Below are 20,097 nucleotides of genomic sequence, written 5' to 3'. Positions count from 1 at the left end.
TGATCCAACTGTCAAATTTTTCTTCTATTCCAGCATGGCTCTCACCATTACGTCACTTAGAAAGAGACCACATTGGGGAATGTAGATTTCATGATTTGAACAACGATCACAAGAATTTTCTTTAGTTCCCAGAGAATATATTGCCCACCAGATGGATTTTATTTATTTACTTATTTATTTATTGCACAAGATGATTTTTTTTTTTAAAGTAGTCTCTTTTAAGACTAAGAGAAACAGCTTTGTTCTTAAATCAGTTTTTTAAATCACCTATGAAGGTGACTGGCCATACAACTTCATTATTCTTAAAACCCCAAATTGAAGAGGTGGAGGTTTATATAATTTACTAAATAAAAAAGAGGGTAGTGTGTATGCATGCATATATGTGGGGGGGGGGGAGCGAGCGCGCGGGGAGGGGTTGGTGATTCATAAGGTTGATAAATTCAGAAGTTTAGAATACTTAAATGTAGGGCTGTCAATCGCAGTTAACTCCAACGATTAACTCAAAAAATTAATCGAGATTAAAAAAATTAATCACAATTAATCGCACTTTTAAACAATAGAATACCAAGTGAAATGTATTAAATATTTTTGGATGTTTTTCCACGTTTTCAATATATTGATTTCTCTTACAACACAGAATACAAAGTGTACAGTGCTCTCTTCGTATTATTTTTATTACAAATATTTGTACTGTAAAAATGATAAAAAATAGTAGTTTTCAATTCCCCTTATACAAGTACTGTAGTGCTTTATTGTGAAAGTGTAACTTACAAATGTAGATTTATTTATTTTTTTGGTGGTTACATAACTGCACTCCAAAACAAAACATGTAAACCTTTAGGGTATACAAGTCCACTCAGTCCTACTTCTTGTTCAGCCAATTGCTCAGAAAAAACAACTTTGTTTACATTTACAAGAAATAATGCTGCCCACTTATAATTTACGTCATCTGAAAGTAAAAACAGGCATTCGCATGGCACTTTTGTAGCCAGCATTGCAGCATATTTATGTGCCAGAAATGCTAAACATTTGCATGCTTCAGAGGACATTCCAGAGGACATGCTTCCATGCTGATGATGCTCGTTAAAAAAGAATGTGTTCATTAAATTTGTGACTGAACTCCTTGGGGGAGAATTTTATGTCTCCTGCTCTGTTTTACCAGCATTCTGCCATATATTTCATGTTATAGCAGTCTCAAATGATGACCCAGCACGTGTTGTTCATTTTAAGAACACTTTCACAGCAGATTTGGCAAAACACAAAGCAGGTACCAATGTGAGATTTCTAAAGATAGCTACAGCACTCGACCTAAGGTTTAAGAATCTGAAGTGCCATACAAAATCTGAGAGGGAGAAAGTGTGGAATATGCTTTCAGAAGAGTTAGAAGAGCAACACTCTGATGCAGAAACTTCAGACCAAACCACCAAAAAAGAAAATCAACCTTCTGCTGGTGGCATCTGACTCAGATACTGACAATGAACGTATGTCAGTCTGCATCACTTTGGATTGTTATCAAGCAGACCCTGTTATCGGCATGGACACGTGTCCTCTGGAATAGTGGTTGAAGCATGAAGGGATATATGAATCTTTAGTGCATCTGGCACGTAAATATCTTTTGATGCCGGCTACAACAGTGCCAGAATGCCTGTTCTTACCTTCAGGTGACATTGTAAAAAAAGAAGTGGGCAGAATTATCTCCTGCAAATGTAAACAAACTTGTTTGGGCGATTGGCTGAACAAGAAGTAGGACAGAGTGGACTTGTAGGCTCTAAAGTTTTATATTGTTTTGTTTTGGAGTACAGTTATTTTTTTGTACATAATTCCACATTTGTAAGTTCAACTTTAATGATAAAGATATTGCACTACAATATTGGTATTAGGTGAATTGAAAAATACTATTTCTTTTGTTTTTTACAGTGCAAATATTTGTAATAAAAAATATGAAGTGAGCACTGTACACTCTGAATTGTGTTGTAACTGAAATCAATAAATTTGAAAATGTAGAAAATATCCACAAAATATTTAAATAAATGGTATTATTATTTAACAGTGCAATTAAACATGCGATTAATTGCCATTAATTTTTTTAATAGTAGGATTAATTGCGATTAATTTTTTTAATTGCTTGACAGCCCTACTTAAATGATATAATTGGCCTCTTTCCTTTGACACTCAAGACAAAAAACGCATGAAATGGCTTTGATAGGTAGAGGAGAAATATGCTCCTCTACTAGTAATTAGATATTACTTTAAATGAGGAATATATACGAGAATATAAGCAGTACAAAACAAAGATCTCACAATTAAATAGAACGAATTGTAACACACAGATGCTGTTACATGAAATTTTGAAAATTCTACTAGTTGCTTCAGTCTGCTTGACCTTGTAAAAGAGAAGCCAACTCAACCGGATGAGTGGATCTAAGGAATACAATAAGCCTATATTTATTGTATCACTTATGGTATCTAACAGAAAACTGTATAAATCACAAGGATTAAAAAAAAAAAGTCACCAGGTTGAGTCTGAACAACCGTACTATGTCAATGCAGAAGTTCTAAACTTTAAGCGTATCGATTGCCACAGTCCCTAATAAGAAAAATAATGATATTAATCAAAAGAAAGATTGTTACCTATTTAAGCAATGCCCCAGTATGACACTGGGGAGTTGAAGGGGCAGAGGCTTGTGATTTAATGACTACTTCTTTGAAGAGATGATGTAAAACCATTCACAAGAGCAATGGCATTAATTGGAGTGTTCTAACCAAATCACAATATACATAATTATATTCTGCCTAATTAACTTATCCTGCAGTTTCTCATTATTCATCTACTGTCTTGAACTGTTGCTAGATACAGCTGGTGCAATCACTATGGCTTGCACAAACAAATACCCATTTTAGAAATGTTGCCAAAAAGAATGATCCATTGGAAGACTTACTGCTTTATCAGGTTAAAAATTAAAACCTCTGAGGAAAGATGGAGCAAGTAGGATGAGCTGATAAAAAACCTCACTGATATCTCCTGTTTATTACAAAAAAGCGTTAAGCAGATGGTGAAAGTACTAAGAACCTCAACATTTTACTACAAAACTAAATTGCATCATTTAAAATGCACCATGCCATCCACCCATGAGAATGTCATATTAGGCAAAGTATGTGTCTAAAAAAAGCTCACTGATTAGATTAAAAACTGTAAATGTTGCACTGGCCTGTACTGGGGCTGGCAGTACTGCCTATAAAGGTGGCCTGGGTCGCTTGCTTTTAATTTTGCCAAATTTTAACCATTTGGAGTGACATTATCATGCATGCCAAGTGCCTGACTCAGGCTGGGTTTTTTGTTGTTGGGTTTTTATTTGTTGTTTTGGTTTGTTTGTTTGTTTGTTTGGGGTTTGGGGGAGAGGGGCTGTTTGGAAAATTTCAGCCAAAATGGTTCAAAAATGGTTTGAGAAAGAGGCAAGAACAAAATACATTGTTTTTCAAACATTAAAAAAATTCTGGTGACCACTTCTATGGCAAACTCTAGATCCCCGCTTTGGAGCACAGACACTGAAATCTGGCAGGGGGTGGCCTTTTTGTCAGGGATGTGCCTTCTACTATCCCAAGGAAAATGTGCCCAAATTTGGACAAGTTTTAAGCCAAAGTAGAGACTCGCTAGAGTTTAAAGCCTTATTAGAGTTTAACAGCTATAATCTCTGAAAGATACCATCCTCACTTAGCATGCTCCCCTCAGAGCTCCTATGTGTGACCAGACTGTGCATGTGCCATTGACTCAACATTCTTCCTCCAGATCAGAGCTACCGGGGCGAAGTCATACTTTCCCTGTAATGGCTGCTTTGAGTTGTGGGGATGAGTTTGGGCACTGAACTGAGAGCAGGCAGCCTGTCTCTACGATGCTCTATGAACTCCATGTTCGCACACAGGCAGCACAGAGGATGAAACCATCTGACTCAAATGCAGAGGGGACAAAAATAGGACCTAGAGCACTGTGCAGGAAGGGTAGAGCAGATTAGGACGAGAAGGGAGAGGAGCAAAAACTGGGACTAGAGGATGGCAAGAAAACTACATCTGGGAGCCAGGGAGTTAAACTGGGGGCAGGAAGCAGGACATGGAGAACAAATGAGGAGCGGGGGAGGGAGGATCATTGGGAGTTGCCAAGCAAGAAGATTGGGACAAGTAGTTAGTGTATGGGGGATAACAGATTGGCTGGTCAAACAGACTGTGACAAGGAGCCAGGGGAGGCAAGGGAACAGACTGGATCAGAAGTCCAGGAAGGGACACAGGGACTGGGAACCAATGGAGATGAGAAACTTGGGTGTGGGAGCATGTGACTGGAGACCATGGAGAGAGAAAGAAACAAATTAGGGGGAGAAAGAGAACAGACTAAATTGGCAAGGAGATGGGGGGGGGGGGAATTGGGGAAGACTAGGCTTGGGACATGGAGTCTGGAGGGGTAAAATTAGGACTTACTAAGCAAGGAGACTGGGATCAGAAGCTTGGGGAATAGAGAAAAAAGACTGGGACAAGAAGCAGGGGTGGGGGGGAAGAGATAAGACTGGGACAAGTTGAAGGGGACATGGCAGAAAGGGTCAAGCTCGGGGGGTAAATGGGCAGAAGACCTGTACCAGCAGATCACATTCACCTCCAGAGTCTAGAATGGAATTCAAGATCCCCAAGTTTCATAGTTCCTCTGCAACTAACAAATGTCTTTGAAACCCACTGGCATAATATTCCATTCTCCCTTTGGACCAACCCAGAGAGGATAACAATCTACTACTGCTATCAAGTTACTCCATTAGCTCAAGTGGTAGTGTAGTAGATCTAAAAGTTCCAGCCCTTCTGATGACCTATATCATATTATACCACATGATGGTATTTCTTGTTTTTTCCAGTTTTCTTTTAATAATAATAAAAAAAGCTAGGAAAATACATACAAAAAGCTAAATGAATAGAATATTAAGGTTGCAAAGTCAAGCACTCAAAAGTTAGGAAATGCCAGAATTAAGGTTGTCTATGCCACTTTAATTTTGTCCCCTTGTTCATATGCATTATGATACAGTCCAATTACATGATTACATACTATTTTTTTTTCCACAGCACCCTTGCCTCATTGACAGTGCAGGATGGATGATGCTCGCTTGCGGTGTAAGTATTCAATATTTTGTTTTATTCTTGATCGACGTGTGGCCCCATGCCTTATTTACAGGACACCCTGCTACTTCAAATTCTGCTCTGTTGACAGAATTCTTAATTTCCTTATGGGCTCTCATCACTAAAGTATCTGAATGCTTCACACACACTAATTTATTTAAAACACCCCTGTGAGATGAAGGGATAATATTCTTATTTTACTGATAGTAAAGTGAGGCACAGAGAAATTAAGGTCCAAAGTATACAGTAATTTTGAGTGCCCAATTTGACACACCTAGGATGTCATTTTTCCAGAATACTTGGCATTATATAGCAATTTGAAGATATAAAGCACAGTTCCTATAAACTTCAGTTGCAGTCATGAGTGCACAGCACTTCTGCAAATCAGAAGTCAAGCACCTAGAAAATGAGGATCACACAATTAGTGACCACCTGAAAAATTTGATTTAAGTGTCTTACTTAGCATCACATAGGAATTTTGTGGCACAATCAGGGGTAGATCAATTCCCCATTCAATTATTTTAAACCATGAAACCATCATTTCTCTTCCTGCAGTCCTCTGCTTCATTCATTACACACCTTCCAACTTCTACAACAAATGAAGCAGAGGTGCTGCAGACAAGTGTCATCTTCAGTACACAACCCTGATTCATCCCCAGAGCAGGTCCATCCTGCTCACTGTATGAGGAAGTAGTCCATGTGGGGAAATGTAGTACATGATCATATAATTAAAGACTGTATTATAATGCATATGCACAAGGGGAACAAATTAAGGTTGCACAGACAACCTTAATTCTGGCACTTTCTAACTTTTGAGTGCTTGACTTTGCAACCTTAATAATGTTTTAGTAACATAGTGGGTTTTTCTTTTGGTTGACAGACATGTAGTAAGGGGCCTATGGTATTTGGAAGCATGTAATACACTTTTTCAGGCAGCTTGCAGTCTGAAGTGAAGCCTGCTTATCCCCACCATCTGCTAAGCCACAAAGATGATGCCCTTTTCTTCTTCCTGAGACCTGAAGGCAGCCAGAATTGTTCGTTTGGGGTGTTTTCTCTGTTTTGTATTTTTTTAATGAAACTTAGGGTTGGTCTACACAGGACACTTAGGAAAGTTAAGGCAAATCAACTAAAAATGTAGTCAATGAGCATAAATTATATTCTCCAGAGGATGTTACAGTGAGCTAAAGCCACTTTATTCCTGAACATGAGCATCCGAAAGGGCTTTAACATGCTTCAATTTACACACATTGACTTCACACCTTTTTACGGGGAATTAACTACTTTCCTGAATGTCCCCATATAGACATGGCTTAGAAACGTAGGTCACCTACCTTATTTTTCCTGAAAGATATTACGGCTAGGGCTCTGTGTCTATCACAAAGGTTGCAGAAGTCTCAGATTCCTAGGGTTGCCAGGTGTCCAGTTTTCAACCAGAATACCCGGTTGAAAAGGGACCCTAGCAGCTCCAGTCAGCACCAGTGACCGGGCCGTTAAAAGTCCCATTGGCAGCACAGCAGGCCTAAGGCAGGCTCCCTGCCTGCTCTGGATCTGAGAGACTCACGAGAAGTGGCGACACATCCTTGCAGCCCCTAGGCACGGAGGCAGTCAAAGAGGCTCCACGTGCTGTCCCCGCCCCAAGCGCTGGTTCCGCAGCTCCCACTGGCTGGGAACCATGGCCAATGGGAGCTGCGGGGGCGGTGCCTGCAGGCAAGGGTAGCATGCGGAGCCTCCCTGGCTGCTCCTGCACTCAGGGGCCAGAGGACATGTCGCCGCTTCCAGGTAAGCGCCACCCATAGCCCGCCCCACACCCTGAGCCCCCTTCCACACCCCAACTCCCTCCCAGAGTCCACACCCCACTCCCCCTCTTGCACTCCGAACCCCTCAGCCCCACCCCAGAGCCCGCCCCCCCGCAGCCAGAGCCCTCACCCCCCTCCCACACTCTAGGCCCCTGCCCCAGCCCGGAGTCCCTCCCATGCTCCGAACCCCTCGGCCCCAGTCCGGAGCCTCCTCCTGCACCTCAAACCCCTCATCTCCAGCCCCACCCCAGAGCCTGCACCCCCAGCCAGAGCCCTCACCCCCTCCCGCACCCCAGTCACCTGCCCCAGCCCGGTGAAAATGAGCGAGTGAGAAGGGTGAAGGATAGCGAGCGACGGGGGGTGGGGGGACGGAGTGGGCAGGGGGGGGCTTCAGAGAAGGGGAGGGGCCTTGGGAAGGGGGGTTGTTTCTGCAAACAGAAAGTTGGCAACCCTATGGATACCATGACTCTCCACAAGCTCCATGACTTATGCAGCTGCCAGCATGGCTGTCCCCAGGGCCGCCCAAGCAGCTGGCTCTGGGGACAGCCACACCGGCCATTGTTGGAGCAGCTTCACAGCCAGCTACTTGGGCAGCCCCGGGGCCAGCCGCACCAGTGCCCCGAAGCATCCCTGGGGCTAGCTGCACTGGTTGCTGCTCAGGCAGCCCCAGGCAGCTGGCCCCAGGGACCACCTGAACAGCAGCCAGCGTGGCTGGCACCAGAGACCGCCTGAGCAGTGGTTCCAGGGGCAGCGGGAACAGCCATTGTTCAGTGGCCCCCGTCAGCTGGTGCCACTGGCCCCTGGGTGTCCCCCGTCCCCCCCCAGCAGCACACACACATCCTGGCCCTCCCCAGAGCAGCACACGCACACCCTGCCCCGCAGCTAAGATTTAGTCAGGGGTATTTATAGTACACGTCATGGACAGGTCACGGGCTGTTAATTTTTGTTTATTGTCCATGACCTGTCCATGACTTTTACTAAAAATACCCATGACTAAATCCTAGTCTTAACTATGGACAACTAGAGAATTAGTGGGTTTATGGCATTGGCTATAATTTACAAAAAATAAAATAAAGCCTTTCTTTGGGTTTCAGACAGTACTATATCAAAGTACACATTTGGGACATAATATCTCAAACAATATTTAGTTACTTAGAGCAAATGTCTGTAAAGCACAAGTATTTATCAATTTTTAATTAAAAGAATCTAAGTAATTTTTATCATTAATTTGTCTTAATTAATGATAAAATTAATTTATTTAATTAAAATAATTAAACTCTATTTAAATATACTTGAAGAATTGTAATTTCCTTAAGAAAATATTAAAATTAAAATATCCACTTACAAAACTGTTAAATTCTGAATTCATGAGTTATTATTAGATCTACAGTATAGCAATATTTCAATATTCATACCTGATTCTTTCTTGCTCCCCTTTGCACCGTCTCGGCTCTTTTTTAATACCGCTTTTAACATTTTAATACTGCTCCTGAAGGAAGGAAGAAAAAAACAAAACTTTAAATACATCATTAATAATGAAAGTTCACCCCCAAAAAAATTTGCAACAGACAGGAGGAAGATAAAACTAAACTCGAGGGTATTCATTTGAAACATGTTGATGGTTTACATTAGTTTTCTATAACCAAGTTACATTGGTCAAACCAAATACTGAAGCTGCAAGGAATGTTTTAATACTTGAACCAAGTGATTAAGGGTTCGCTATCTTGTTATAAAGCAAAAACAACATACAGCATTCTCCACATTCCACATATAATTAAGGTTATGAGGCTAAACCTGGATAACTTACCGTAAGACACTCTGGCAAAAGAATGTCTGCTCCTGACCAGAGTTCATCAAGGAGGAGGGAAATAAATTTAGACAAAACAATACCTATTTGAGGTCGTGTGAAGGTGGCAAAAAAACACTGTTGACAGTAAAACTTATCAGCAGGTTCAAACGCTGATATAAACAGAAAGTACAATGGAACTTCTATATGGAGCAAATATTTTTACTAACTTAATCCCCCACAACTCATGCCACTAAGAAGCCAATTTATTTAAAACCATCTTTGCATTGTTTTGCCCCACAATTCCGAGTCATCACTACCAAGAAATTTTGCATTAAAAATAAAATTCCAGTTTGTTCCTTATTTCCCATTCCACAGTCTAAAAAAACTAATTTTCTGTATCAACTTCTGCAGCGCTAATTAATTTCAGAAAGTTACAGACTAAAAGAAGAGAAGAAACATTTGGAATAGAAATTTCTAAACAAATGTTCTAGTTTTCATGGAAATGAATATGAAACAATGAATGAAAGAGAGCACAAGGGTATTACTCTAAGAAGAATCGTCCCAAAACATAACTTTTTCATTAAACTTCCTAAAGTATCAGAGTCCTCAATCTCATTTTTGCTTAAGGATCTTCTATTGGAAAAACACAATTCTACAGGTTTTGTTTTTTCTCTCTTTTCTTTTAAGCATCAAACAAGCATACTGCATGCAACCACAAAATAAAGTAATTATTAATAGTATGTACTGTAAGAATTTACTCACCTTGTGCAGTAACAATGTTCCTCAAGATGTGCATCCCTATGGGTGCTCCACTGTAGATGTGTCTGCGTCCATGCTCTGCTGATCCGAGAACTTTGGTAGCAGTGTCCATTGGGTCCGCAAATGCGCTGTCTCTCCTCATGCTGTTCCACGAGGCTAGCCAGCGCACACAGGCTAACCATCCTCAATTCCTTCTCTACTGCAGAATCATAGCGAGAACTCCGAAGTAAAGGGGAGGAGGGAGGGTAATGGAGCACCCATAAGGATACACATCTCAAAGAACCATCATTACCGCACATGGTGAGTAACTTCTCCTTCGAGTAGTGTCCCTGTTGGTGCACCTCAGCAGTACCCTCTTGGGAGGGCTGGGACTTCAGAGTCAGGTTAGTCAAAGATGATACTCTCAGGGCCAATGAAAGTCCGAAGGGAAGGACTGTGTTAGTAATAGTCGTGCACCAGGGTGAACCTGAGGAAACGTCTGTGAGCCGGTAGTATTGAAATGGGAAAGTAGGCATCTTGTAGGTTGAGGGCCAAAAACCAGTCTCCCTGTTCCAGTGACGGAATGGATCGTCGATAAGGACCATCTTGAACTTCTGAGCTTGGATGAACTTGTTGAGAGCTCTGAGGTCCAGGATGGGTCTTCAACCTCCCTTCCTTTTCGGTATTAGGAAATAACGAAAGTAGAACCCCTTGCCTCGTAGATGTTGAGGTACTGGTTCTTAGACTGCCTCCTGTAGTTAAGAGCCAATCTCCCACCATAGTAGACTCTCGTGAGAAGAGTCCCCGAAGGAGGAAAGGGAAAGGTGTTGTGGAGGGGGTAGGAAGGTGAAGTGGATGGAATACCCAGATCTGATGATCTCTAGGACCCATCTGTCCAAGGTTAGCACTCCCAGGTACTGCGGAACGCTGCCATATGGTAGCCAAATGGGTGCATGGTCACATAGTAGTGGGGAGTGGTCTCACGGTACCTCAACCTGCCCATCAAAAGCAGTGTTTAGGGCCAGGTTATTGGGTCAAGGACTGGGAGCCAAAAGGCTTTCCCTTTTTCCGCTGGGGCCAATCGTTCCATTGTGACAGGAACTGGGACAATTAAGGACTCTGTTGATGTTGAGGGATAAAACGTCTCTTTTGCCCCAGTGTATAGATTCCCAGTGACCTGAGAGTGGCCCTGGAATCCTTCAAGGAGTGGAGAGAGGTGTCAGTCTTCTCGGAAAAGAGCTTCACACCCTAAAAGGGAAGATCCTCTACCATGGTCTGCACCTCCTTTGGGAAACCCGAGAGGTGCAGCCACAATGCCCATCTCATCACCACAGCCATGGAGATGGTCCTGGCAGCTGGGTCAGTGGTGTCTAGGGCTGACTGCAAAGATGTTTTTGCCACCAGTTGCTCCTCCTGGATCATGGCCTTGAAGGAATCCTGAGAGCTCTCTGGTAGCTTATCAATAAAGTAGTGTAATTTATTGTAATTTGTATAGCTGTACTTTGCTGTGAGCACCTAATAGTTGGCAATTCGAAACCGTAAGGTGGCAAAGGAATACGCCTTCCTACCAAAGACATCAAGGTGCTTCCAGGCTCTATCATAGGGTGTTGTCCTAGAGTGTTTCTGTCTGCTACTAGAGTTCACAGCATACACCATGATGGTATTGAACGGTGGGTAGGTGAATAGAAAAACTCTGATTCCTTTGTGGGAACATAGTATTTTTTGTCCACCCACTTGCATGTCAGGGCCACCAAGGCCGGGTTTGCTACACCATCTTAATTGGGTCTAGGATGGCCTCGTTGATTTGTAGGGTGATGCTGGAGGTAAATTAAGCAGAGGATGTGGGTAAGCTGGTGGTGCATATCTTTAACCTCCTACAATGGTAGCCGGAGGGTGTCCGCCACTCTCTTCGCCAGCTATTGGACCAAGCAGAAGTCATCTGCCATGGAAGGTGGTGACGTCATGACCGCTTTGTCCGGGGAAGAAGAGGATATGGCCTTGGGTGTGACCTCCTCCTCTGTGTCCACCTCTTGCTCCTCCATTTATTGGGGTTCTGAGGACTGTGATACTGTAGCCGACGTGGCATGCCTGGGAGGCTCTCAGGCAATGCTCGGTGCCTCGAGGCAGGCTGTTGGTGTTGTCGCCCAGGATCCCAGTATGGCCACTGCGGTGGCATAGGGCCTGGTGCAGGTGCCCACGGGCAACTTTACCAAGATGGTGGTGGTACATTCCCAGACCCTGTTGATACTGGGTCCCATATGGTGCTTGGTAGAGTATAGAGAAACCCAGTCCAGCTCACTATCTGAACCATCATTTGTCATCAGAGGGGCATGGCATGATTGTGGGGAAAAATGCCCCTTGGTCACCCATGGGTCGATTCTGTGATCTTGATACTGAGGGGTAGATAGTTAGGAGCTTCCAACATAGTCAGTTCACCGAACCAGGGGCGTAGCCACAGGTGGGCCTGGGTGGATCACAGCCCACCCACTTAGCATCCAGGCTCACCCAAATCTGAGCAGGGGTGTAGTGCTGCCAGAGCGGCTCTGGAGTATCACTCAGGCACCTGAAATCCAGGACGGAGTTATGAACTTGCCCTGCAGAAAGCTACACTCCAATAGCTCTGCCTTGCTATTTTTTGAGCCGCCCCATGCATGTGCCTAGTTTGGCAGGTGAAGCACTTTGTCTGGGACCACCAGGGCTAGGACAATTCGGGGCATGGTGTCAGGGGAGAAGCTGAGCTACCAGAGTCTGTTATTGCCCATCCATTCCAAAGTTGGGCCCCACACAAACTTCCGCTCCTAGCTACGCCACTGCACCAGACTGATAGAATTCTGCTGGTACCGAGTGTCCCAGCATTAGTGGCAGAGCTGGGGGAGATGGGAACTTTGCCATACTGATCTCTCCGGTGCTGGATGGTACCACCAACAGCTCACATACTGGGAGCGTCTTAAGTTGTTTGCCCTCATCTCTCTCTACCAAAGATTAGGTGCCCATGCCAAAAGGGTTTATGGGCCTATTAACTGTACCAGACACCGATGGTCGCTGCGAAGCATGGGTGCCAGAGGATCTTGGTCCCAGGATACCAAGCGAGATGATGATCACTTTTGGCTATCCCTGGGCTCACTGAGAGGACTTCCCACTCTCTTTTTCAAGTTGTGAGAGGAGTCCTCGGACTGTTTCTTCGACCCACTGTCCTTCAAAGTCGAAATCTAAGGGGAAGATTCATGTCCTCCGGAAGGCTGGGATCGGAGAGACACATCCATAAAGATGATTTTTTGGCAGAGCTCTCTGTCCTTGCATGATCTCGGTCGGAGCTGCTGACAGAGGAAACACCTTTGTTGGATGTGGCCCTCACCAAGGCAGCAAATGAACTTGGAGTGCTTGTCCACGACCAGGATCGCTTCATTGCAAGTGCCACTTCTTGAAGCCCGGCGAGCCAGGCATACCCTGGTCCAGGGGGGTTCCCCTCTCCCAGCCGGGAGCTGACACAAGAACAATGTCTTTTCTTTTTTCTTTGTTGTGGGTTTTTAAGGCTCGGTCAAATAAAAGCCAAAAGAAGGCTAAAGGGTTTCTAAAAGCTAAAGATGAACAACCTGCTAACTGACAGCTAAAGGCTCTGTCTCTAGCCAGGGGCACTTGAGAAGGAACTAAGGACAGTTAGCCTGGGCACTGGCTAGCCTCCTGGCCTAGTACAATGAGAGACAGCGCATGTGCAGGCCCAACGGACACTGCTACCGAAGTTCTCTGATCAGCAGCGCAGGGACGCAGACACACCTACAGTGGAGCACCGATAGGGACACTACTTGAAGAAGAATACTGTAACAGAGAATTATACAAAATCCATACGGAATAAACAGAAAAAGCAACAATAATCAGTTTTCTATCTGAAAAGTTTAACTTTCTGAACAATTTATACACCATTTTATAAAACACTATACAAAAACAGTCACCACAGCAAACACTCCTTAGGATTCCATGAATAACCTGTACAGCATAAGTTTCATATAAATTAGAAACCTGGAATCATTCCACTGCAAATGTAAATTTTGCACGGGGAAGGTGAAGACATACACAGAAGTAGGTAAATTTTTGAATCATGGCCAATTCTCCTACAGTAAGACAAGATCTTAGAGGAGAAAAAAGTCCTTTGTTAGATACTGAAAAGATAATCTAAACAAAAGTTGCACTGATAAACAGGGTGGATAAAAATCAATGATTTAAAAAAAATCTGATTTTTTAATTTAAATTGGATTTTTTTTTGTATAAAATGCTTTTTGAGGAAAAACATCTAAAGATAGTTTTAATTAAGATCCATGATAAGATATCTTTGAGCTATAATGTAATAGAGATTATAAATTCTAATTCTATAGTATGAGACAATATATTCATGTAATGTTTAAGAAAAGTTCCAACAGTTCATGGATTAGGGACCCAATCTTACGGGGTTCCACAGGCTTCTTTATATATTATTTAGGTTAATCTATCTACCCAATGGGACTCAGTGCTCAACCTAGAAGATACCATCAGAGATGCTTAGTTTTGCAGTTCTCAAACTGTGGATTTGTGTCTCCAGAGATAACATGCTTGTTAACAGCAAAAATGTTTTTAAATAAATATATAGAGGTGAGAAATAACAGACCTCAACCCGATTGTTCCTCTGCAAGTTTGTGTACACAGAGTCAATCCCTTATCTCTCTCTAAAAGTGCAAAGTTTCAAAAAGTTCAATGAATTAGGGTTACCATTCGTCCGGATTCCCCCGGACATGTCCGGCTTTTTTGAGTTAAAAATAGCGTCCGGAGGGAATTTGTCAATGTCCGGAATTCCCCTCCTCCCCCCACATACAGAGCGTGCGCACGGCTTACAGAGCAGCCGGGGCTCCGGCAGCCAGAGCCAGAGCCCTTCCTTCACTTCCCCCTCCTCTCTCCTGAAACTTGACACCACTCCCCTCCTCTCCCTCCCTCCCCCCACCCTGCATTCACAGATCGCCGGCTGTCTGGAGCGCCAACCCTGCTCCCCTCCCCCGCTGTCGAGCGCGCTGCTCTGCAGCACATTAAGGGGGCCGGGGGTCAGAGAAGCGGCAGGGAGGTTGGGGGGGGGTAGTCAAGAGACAGGGAGCAGGGGGGAGGGTTGGATGGGTCAGGAGTTCGGGGGGGGCTGTCTGGGGGTTGGGGGTGTAAGGTTTTGGGCAGTCAGGGTACAGGTGGGGAGGGTCTCAGGAGGGGGCAGTTAGGGGACAAGGAACAGGGAGGCTTAGGTAGGGGGTGGGGTTCTGGAGGGCAGTTAGGAGCAGGGGTCCCAGGAGGGGGCAGTCAGGGGACAGGGAGCAGAGGGGTTTAGATGGGTCAGGAGTTCTGGGGGGGGGCTGTCAGGGAGTGGGGGTGTGGATAAGGGTTGGGGCAGTCAGGGGACAGGTAGGGGGTAAGGTCCTAGGGGGCCAGTTAGGATGTGGGGAAGGTCTCAGGAGGGGGCAGTCAGGGGACAAGAGGCAGGGAGGCTTAGGGAGGGGGTGGAGTCCTGGGGGGCAGTCAGGGGACAAGGAGTGGGGGGGAAGGGTTGGGGGTTCTGAGGGGGCAGGAAGTGGGAGGGAATGGAAGGGGCAGGGGCGGGGCTAGGACAGGACAGGGGCGGGGCTAGGACAGGGGCGGGGCTCCTCCCATCCTCTTTTTTGATTGTTGAAATATGGTAACCCTAAATGAATAGAAGAAGATTGTTGGGGGCAGAATAGATCTGGACAAGGAGAAGAAGTCTGGAGATAAATGTGAGAAGTGCAGGACAGGCAGTAGAAACAAAAGTGAAACTGTTTGAGCAGCATATTCCAGAAGTCTTGAGGTCTTTCTGAGTGTAGTCTTCATTGATTTGAGATCTATCATACCATTCTCTCACTAGAAGGGAAAACCTATAATGGCAGCAGGCCATCAAAGACAGCCAGCTTGGGTATAAGAACCATTCAAGAAATATATGTTTGCTAATGATGTTTTAAAGAAAGTCACACCAGTGAACTGGAGGAAGTCACTTAAGCACTTGGATTCAGAGACTGTTGAAGTGATAATCTCATTTTTAACAGCAGTAGCTTCTTCTGCCAGTAGAGAGAGAATATTTTCTTGCTTTGGACTGATTCATTCCAAACTGAAAAAAAGTTTGGGACCTGAAAAAGCAGGAAAACTTGTTCTTTTCCCGATGAACAACAAACAGGAAAATGAAGGTGAAGACCACTCAGTTAGATGCAGAAGCCAATATTTTAAGTTTCTCATGTTGACCTGACTGACAGTCGATTTAAATTTTTTTTAATTATTTCATTTAATTATTTTAGTTAAAAACAATTTTAACAAAAACAAACCTGATTTTAAAAAACTTGAATGTTTAAGTAAATTCAAAAATTCATATGCTTGTCTTGTTAAAATGTTATGTTTGCTGTTGAAGAAAAAAATTCAGAATACATAATCGTTGTTTTTGTTAAATAAAACAATTTAAATGTCTGTCTGGTGATGTTCTTCTCCTAATACAGCGTGGCAAGGAAATCCTCCAAATATTAATGATTAACCTGTTGAATTGGAGATAGTTCACCTCCCAGTGACTTCATAAATATCTGCTTCAATTACCTTTGGTAAATGAAATAACCAAACAATCATTCATTTTCTGAAATAGCTGTAAAACTGATCTGAAAAGTTCTCAAAATAAAACACTTTAAAAATGTATAGTGTGTACCTTCTGAAAATGAAACCTACATCTATCTCTGAGTTGTGAAGAATATGTATTAAGCTTATAACAACCAACAAGAATGCACTTTTATGTAGAAATCCATGATTAAATCAAAGTCTTCTTGACTACTGATTTAAATCAAATCCATCCTGCTGATAAGACTCCTTAGCAGTGCATGTTACAGGCATAGCTTCATCGCCCATGCTCTGCAATGTCTCTCCACTTAAGCCCTTACAAAACATCTTGAGTGAAAAATTATGTAGACCATGCGAATTGGAGCATGAGCTTTCACGGATGAATACCCACTTCGTTGGATGCATGTACATGCATCTGACAAAGTGGGTATTCACCCACGAAAGCTCATGCTCCAATACGTCTGTTAGTCTATAAGGTGCCACAGGACTCTTTGCTGCTGTTACAGATCCAGACTAACACGGCTACCCCTCTGATATGTAGACCATGTTATGGTTCCACAAGAGAACCAGTTCCCACAATGGCAAATAGAGACAAAGAATTCCTTCCAAGAATCTCCCTACCACTACATTGGAAAATATCAATCTTCCATGAATGGGGAGATGAAAGGCTGAGATCATCACTAGATATGCCCTCAACAAGCTAAGCATAAGGCTCAACAACTGAAGATGCGACAACTATTCCTGGTTACAAGCCAGCATTGGCTGACCAGATCGAAAACTGGGCCTATTTTGGAACATTCGGCTAGAGGGTTTCCTATTAGTAAGTAGAACCTGTCAAACAGCCGCCAAACATTACTCTTCCTCCTCATTCAACCATGAAACCACCACATCGTGAGATGCAGGGAGGTGGAGGAAAAACTGGATAGCATAACCCAATTTGACAGTGCTGTTGACAGTAATCGAGCTCCAAACATCTAGAAAGCATGCTAGCCGGTTCCCAAAGGGGTGGGGAAGCGGGGAGATGAAAGAAGAGAAACAGGGTAATGGAAGTCACAACTGAACTGCTGCCCTGGACAAACAAGTCAAAAACAGACACTTGATGGCACTGGAAGAGGGTGTGTCAACTGGCCAAACCGACAACCTGAATGCTTCCACCTCTCGGACCTATACCCCTTCCTGGGGTAGTCCTGCTGTTTCTGAGGAGGGAACAATTGCCCAAAGGGGCATTGCAGGTGGTACTGCTGCTGCTGACCTCTGGCATCTTTGCACTGCCAGCTTACATCCCCAAGGAATATAGGGTTGGCCCTAGAAAGGGTACACATTTTTGTTGGTTTTGTCCAAAAAGAGGATCCAACTATCAAAAGGCACGTCCTCTATAGGGAGCAATGCCTGAATTTTGCAGCCAGGATGTCCTGCTCATGGTCACCACCAAGGCCATCATTCTGGTTGAAGCATTTGCTATGTCTAGCATGGACTACAGTAATGTTTTGGCCACCCAGAAGCCTTTGGCAATAAATGATTGAAATTCCTCCCTGGAGGTTTCAGGCAGCTGGTCTGTAAATTTAGACACATGTCTAATTTACAAAATCGTATTTGGACAACAGTGCCTGCTGGTTTGCAATCCCCATTTGCAGGTAAGAGTTGGTACAGATCTTTCTACCCATTAAGTCCATCCTTTTAGAGGTCTTTTCCTTAGGAGTGGACTTCAATCTGCCCTGTCAAACTCTGTCATTCATGGCAGTTACGATGAGTGAATTAGGAGCTAGGTAGAACCCCTCAGATCTCTACATCAGGACAAAGTAGTGTTTCTCCAAACACTTTGTCATGGATGGCACTGAAGCCGGTGTGTTCCAATTAACCTTTGCAGACTCCAGGAATGCCTCGTTGAGGAGGAGAAGCCACTCTCCTGAGGGAAGATGGCTGCAGGATGTCCAACAACTTACGGATATTCTCCTGCAGGAACTCCATCTGGATGTCCAGGGAAGCAGCCATGCACTGCAAAAGGTCCTGGTAGGCCTTGGAGTCCTCAGGCACAAAAAGGGAGGAAGAGCCAGGCACAGCCAGGTCATCCGGGGATGAGGAAGAGGCAGTTAACTGTGCCAATGATGGGTCTCTTTCCTGAACAGGCAGATATGGACGGGGCAATTCTAAAGGCTCCCCGAGGTGGGGTGGGGGAACAACTGGCACCTGAAATTGTGGCAGGTTAACAGCCCCAGCCACTGACATGACTGGTTATCTCGCTTTAGAGTTGGATAAGGAGTATGACCTCTGCAATCAAGGAGCATCTCATAAGTTCCATGGGGGCGGCTGGACATAAGGGTAAGGCATTGGTGGTCAGCAGGCACCAGGCCACAGGCCCCCATCCTGACTGCAGGAAGAGTGCAGATCTCGGTATCCATGCTGCTCCATGAACAGTCCCAGGTGTAGGCCAGGAAATGGAGAGTGGGAGGATGATGCTGACCTGGATGCCAAGAAGTCTTGAGATTCTGGGGATTCTGAGCCAGCCTCGATGGTGCAAGCAACCAGTCAGACTTATCCATCATCCAAAGCGAGGGAGGGATCGGTGCAAATGCTGAAACACCTCATTTGGCCCAGGGTAGCCCTCAACTGTCTCCAGTGCTAGAACTGGTGTTGGTACTAAAGCTAGTGGCAGTACCAAAACAGCCAACAGTACCAAGGTGGGGAGCAGGTAATGCTGCCATGGTATCAGCAGCAGAGTGGAATGCAGTGATGCTGAGGAGTTTCGCAGTGCCAAGGAGGTCCCTTGTGCCAAACCCACCACCGGACTCACTTGCATGGTCTGCAGTAAAGGAACAGCGGGCTGCAGTGTCACCAGATCCGAAGGTTCAGTGGCCTGTCCAGGCAGCAAAGCTGTGGATGCCATAGCCCTGCCGAAGTCCTGGATCAAAGGAGACCTCTAGATGGAAAGGCAGAGGAAGTCTGCCGCCACATGATATGCTGGCGACATGGACACAGTTGGTGCTGGCATCACCTTTGTCAGTACCAGATTCAACAGACACTCCAAGGCCACCGCCTGAGTTGACGGTACAGGGCCTCTCGCATCCCAACACAGTATCAGGGAGCAGTTGGAAGGACATGCTTCATCCCACATGCCAGTAGCAGCTGTACTCTTCCTGGAGGAGGAATAAGACTCCACGAGGACTGGAGCGGTCCCGATTGGTTTTATGAGACCTTTTCTTCGGCGCACTCAAAGGAGAGCAATTTGTTTGAGCCAGCACCACTCACCGAGATCAAGGGCAACCTATGACCGAAGTAGGCCTTGGTAACGAAGCAAGCCTCATGGCGAAGGTCTCTAGCCACCTGAGTCAATTTTGTGAATGATTCACAGATCAAACACCACTCTTTGATGTGACCCCATCTAAGCAGAGCAAACACCTTGTGAGAGAGTCATTGTTGGGGATAGGGAGACCAGACAGCAAGTGTGAAAAATCGGGACAGGGGGTGGGGGATAATAGGAGCCTATATAAGAAAAAGACCCAAAAATCGGGACAGTCCCTATAAATTCAGGACATCTGGTCACCCTAGTTGGGGATCGCCCCTCATCTGACAGACAACATTTGAACCCTGGTGAGGGCATCACCAAGGGAAAACTAACACGAATACTAGGGTATTACTAACTATATACAACTAGCACAACAAAGTCCAAGGATTCTGAGGAACTGTGAGGTTAAGAATCACAGAGCTCCAACTCCAGCCACAGGTGCTAAGAAGGAACTGAGGGGGATCAGGGCAGCACCACCTCATATAGCCACGTGAGGGGCTACAGCCACTAGGCACAAGCACTGCCCCTCTATGGGTACTACTAGACAAAATTCTCTGCTTTGGTGTACTGGGTGTGCAAACAGCTAAGTGGAATATACAGCTGCATCTACTCAAAGAAAAACTTCAGTGGCCTTTTACAAGTCCAACATAAATAAAATTGAGGGAAAAACTGGACTCAGCTGAAATTCAAATGGCAAAGAGAAGACCACTAATAAGAACCAGAATGGA

The 20,097-nt window shown here is 44.5% G+C and overlaps 1 protein-coding gene across 10 annotated transcripts in view; it reads right to left on the bottom strand.

Annotated features, from left to right (window-relative positions):
* Nucleotides 1–20,097, bottom strand: part of TANC1 (tetratricopeptide repeat, ankyrin repeat and coiled-coil containing 1) — a 203,312-nt gene that overhangs the window by 139,898 nt on the left and 43,317 nt on the right. For 6 of the 10 annotated variants that reach the window (XM_034786416.1, XM_034786413.1, XM_034786415.1 and 3 more), the window contains exon 2: nt 8,360–8,433. In XM_034786416.1, the coding sequence (XP_034642307.1) occupies nt 8,360–8,420 (61 nt within the window). In that variant the 5' untranslated portion in view covers nt 8,421–8,433. Of the gene's footprint in view, nt 1–8,359; nt 8,434–8,751; nt 8,814–20,097 lie in introns of those variants that run through there. The other 4 variants (XM_034786409.1, XM_034786418.1, XM_034786411.1 and 1 more) reach the window with 1 other exon arrangement.

The sequence above is a fragment of the Trachemys scripta genome, chromosome 11, assembly GCF_013100865.1.
Source record: "Trachemys scripta elegans isolate TJP31775 chromosome 11, CAS_Tse_1.0, whole genome shotgun sequence".
Classification (NCBI taxonomy): domain Eukaryota; kingdom Metazoa; phylum Chordata; order Testudines; family Emydidae; genus Trachemys; species Trachemys scripta.
This window is presented reverse-complemented; position numbering and strand designations above follow the sequence as displayed.